Consider the following 3,585-nt stretch of genomic DNA (forward strand, 5'->3'; position numbering starts at 1 on the left):
CTGTTTTCAACAAAATACGACAGCAGTTTATGGAAGCAGGCCTGGAGCCGGTTTGCAACTTGTAGTAAATGGAGAAAACAAATGTAATTTAGAGTCAATAGATATGAAGACGGAAAGTAATTATTCCTGCCCTAACATAAGTAGTGTTAGACCATATGTCCCGTTTGCGTTAGCACATGGAAACCGTTTGGATTTGTCAATGTCACTATTCCCACATCGAATGGTTCATCCTGAAGAGCCAAAACCACAGTACAGCTATATAGGTCTTATAGCGATGGCAATACTGAGTTCTGCCGAAACAAAACTCGTACTTTCTGATATATATCAACATATTTTAGATAACTATCCTTACTTTCGTGCTCGTGGACCAGGTTGGCGTAATTCTATAAGACACAACTTATCATTGAATGATTGCTTCATTAAATCTGGACGTAGTGCCAATGGGAAGGGCCATTACTGGGCCATACATCCGGCAAATATTGACGATTTTCGTAGAGGTGATTTCAGACGTCGTAAGGCACAACGCAAAGTACGCAAACATATGGGTTTATCGTTAGATGATGGTAGGGCAGAGTCTCCTAGTCCGCCGCCACTCGACCTATCATCAACGCAATTAACATCAACACGTTTGCTCCAATTACCTTCACCAGGGAACAGTTTAACTACGACGCATGATTTTAGGACACCTAATGCGCGTTCATTTAATTATTTGAACCCATTATTGCGAGTTCCCCCATCGTCGTCTTCGTTACAGCAAGCGCAACAGCACATTCAAGACAGTTATTTTGGTACAGCTATTATGGAACATTATACGTGTATGCCGTCAGTTCCAGCATTCAAAAATGGATATTCCACATGTTCACAGCAAGAATATTCTAAACTTTGTAGCAATGGGCAATTAGATAATCTGCACACAAATGACCCCGGAACGCAATCGTTGTCTGAACAGTCCGTTACCGATAATCACAAAAACTCAAAAATTTCTTTAACTAATGGAACGGCCATATCGACTGTTGCACCACATTCCTTTACCGGGGCAAAATCAAATTATTATACGCATATGCATAAGCGACAATTTGATGTAGCATCTCTCTTGGCTCCCGACCGAAACATTTTCACTACAACATTAAGAGAAAGAGATCACCAGACATCTACTTTTGATGCATTAGAATACGCTCAATTTCTAAAAAAAAAAACAGAAGAAAATGGAAAGTACCGGCTGCAACATATGCCTGCTGAGACACAAAATACTCATCCGTATACACTCCCCGTTTCACAAACTTGTGCTTTATCACCACTAGAGATCGAGTACGACCGCGAACAGGAGCAAGAGCAAGATGAGATCGACGTTGTTGCAAATGATATCGATGAGCATAGCAAGCAGACATTTTCATTTACCGCTGATCACAATAATAAAGAACACCAAGAATTATTTAGTTCGATTTCAAAAAGCAATACCTGTTCCAAAAATGGTGCAGAGAATTACGATGACTCTGATAATGAGAATAATATCATACATAAACGTACCAATTCGAGTCACCCCCATCCTTTGATACCAAGTGCGGTTATAGAATGGCGTATGCTGCAACAACAACCCATATCAGTAGAGGCATTTATAAAAAAATTTGGGGTCAGTAAATCATCTAATGGGAAAAGTAGTACGGAAGGTTTTGAAGATTGCTATGCTACAAAACATACATCTTCAAAGTCAGCAAATCCAATATTAAATACACAACGTATGGCCTTAGAAGGCAGAAGTGAATTGAACCTTAATGACAGCAAAACTCAAATGGAACTATGTGAGCATAAACCAAACGAAACAACCCCCAAAAGTCTTCATGTTCGACGTATAATAAAACATTTTCACCAGCATCAGCAACAACATAACCAACATATTTAAAAGAACCGTTCAATGATATTGGGGGCCGCCATTATAGCACTTACATTACGGCGGGTGCAACCAGACATATGGGTCGTATGCAATTAAAACAGATCCAATTTCACAACAAAAATCCGACGTGATTAGTAGAGTTGGTAAGGGTTAGCAAAAATATAAAATCCATGAAATTTAGTAAATCGATCCTTTCTTGTGAAATTGTCCTATGTTATAAAAAACTATTTTTACGGGAAAGCGTTTTTTTTTTGGTTTCTTCAAATTTGACTTCGGAAACTGCTTTCAATTTTCGTTGTACAACAATAATACAACAAATAGTCAACCAACCAAAAATACCAGCCAATATTTAATGATGAATTCAAACCATTTTTCAAATATTTCCACTTTATGACTCATGCCATAAGCTCGCGTGCAAGGTTTTGAGCATGTGGCCTTTTTGCACAGAATTTAATTGATCAATTTACCGCCCTGTAGCTGCTTTAGCTAGAATGCAACTCTGTGAATTTTTAACCACACAGCTGATCGTTAATGAAGTAACCGGCTGTGCGAAAAGAAAAAACTAATTTATGAATTGTAATCTTAATATTATAAGTTAATTTGGCTGTGCGAAAAGGCTATCACTTTGGCACTTTTAACTCGTTCTAAACCGATGAAATGAGAATAAAAATTTCTTGTAAAATATTGATATGCATATGGTTTTAGCTTAGTATAACAGTTTGCTTATTTTTCTCATAATATACGTTAGTAGTGTCAATTTTAAATTTAAAACTTTTTCCCTTTTGGATTCTTTTAAGATTTGGATTGGCCATTAAATGTCTATGTTTATGTTTAAATCCATATTATATCCATATTTTAGGAAAATCAATACTTTTTCAAATGTAGCAATTAGAAGCTCATTTATTTCAACATTTTTTAATGCTCTTAAAGTCTAAATGGTGCAGTTGTGCACAAATAATTCGAATAAACGGGTATCATGGTGTGACTTAGAAGCAAAAAAAAAAACAAAAAATTGGCCAGCGCATCTCTCGCAATTTAAGTTTACCAACTGATGCTCCAATATTAATAACGTTAAGTTATTTATAGAAAGCTGAAAATATTACATATACTCAAATTATAGTGTTCACATTTTGAGGCTAAAAAAGGTTTTTTACTAAAGAGAGTATCTAAAACTTTCTCAAAATCAAAACCAGGACATAAAGTATTTAATTTTATTTTTAAAAGTATTTATTTAAATAGATTTGATTTTTCCTTCATCTCCGATATGCAGCTAGAACTCTTCTGTTGACCGTTGTGCACTTTGTTTAGGTAAATGAAGTTATTTTTTAAAAGAATTTAAATTGAGGATGTTCATCTGGTGGAAAGCTTTCCTTACCATCATTCTGAAATATTAAAAGCTTTCATAATATTAAAACATTAACACACCACTGCGATAAAGGTTCGTTCATTTATTATAATAACGTCCTTTTATGTGTTTGGCGGCAGCTCTACAACATCTTACTGGCTTCGAATAAGTTCAAAACAAGAGTCATGATTTTCTCCTTATTTCAGACAATCCCCATTGTCATGTGCTTGCAGAACTTTATTTTAAACAAGGAAAAACCTTAAAACCGTTTAAAAATTTCAGATCAATATCTCAAATACTGAGGCTTGTTCATCGTGTATATACCGCCAAACAGGTGTACATGGCTAAA

At 35.6% G+C, this 3,585-nt stretch overlaps 1 protein-coding gene across 1 annotated transcript; it reads left to right on the plus strand.

Moving 5' to 3' along the window:
* Window positions 1–200: 200 nt before the first annotated feature.
* LOC126766601 (forkhead box C1-B) lies at window positions 201–2,055 on the plus strand. The gene has a single exon (XM_050484352.1). The coding sequence runs from the start codon at window positions 221–223 to the stop codon at window positions 1,898–1,900; it is 1,680 nt and encodes a 559-aa protein (XP_050340309.1). The 5' UTR covers window positions 201–220; the 3' UTR covers window positions 1,901–2,055.
* Window positions 2,056–3,585: the final 1,530 nt, after the last annotated feature.

This window comes from Bactrocera neohumeralis, unplaced genomic scaffold (genome assembly GCF_024586455.1).
Source record: "Bactrocera neohumeralis isolate Rockhampton unplaced genomic scaffold, APGP_CSIRO_Bneo_wtdbg2-racon-allhic-juicebox.fasta_v2 ctg1857, whole genome shotgun sequence".
In the NCBI taxonomy this organism is placed as follows: domain Eukaryota; kingdom Metazoa; phylum Arthropoda; class Insecta; order Diptera; family Tephritidae; genus Bactrocera; species Bactrocera neohumeralis.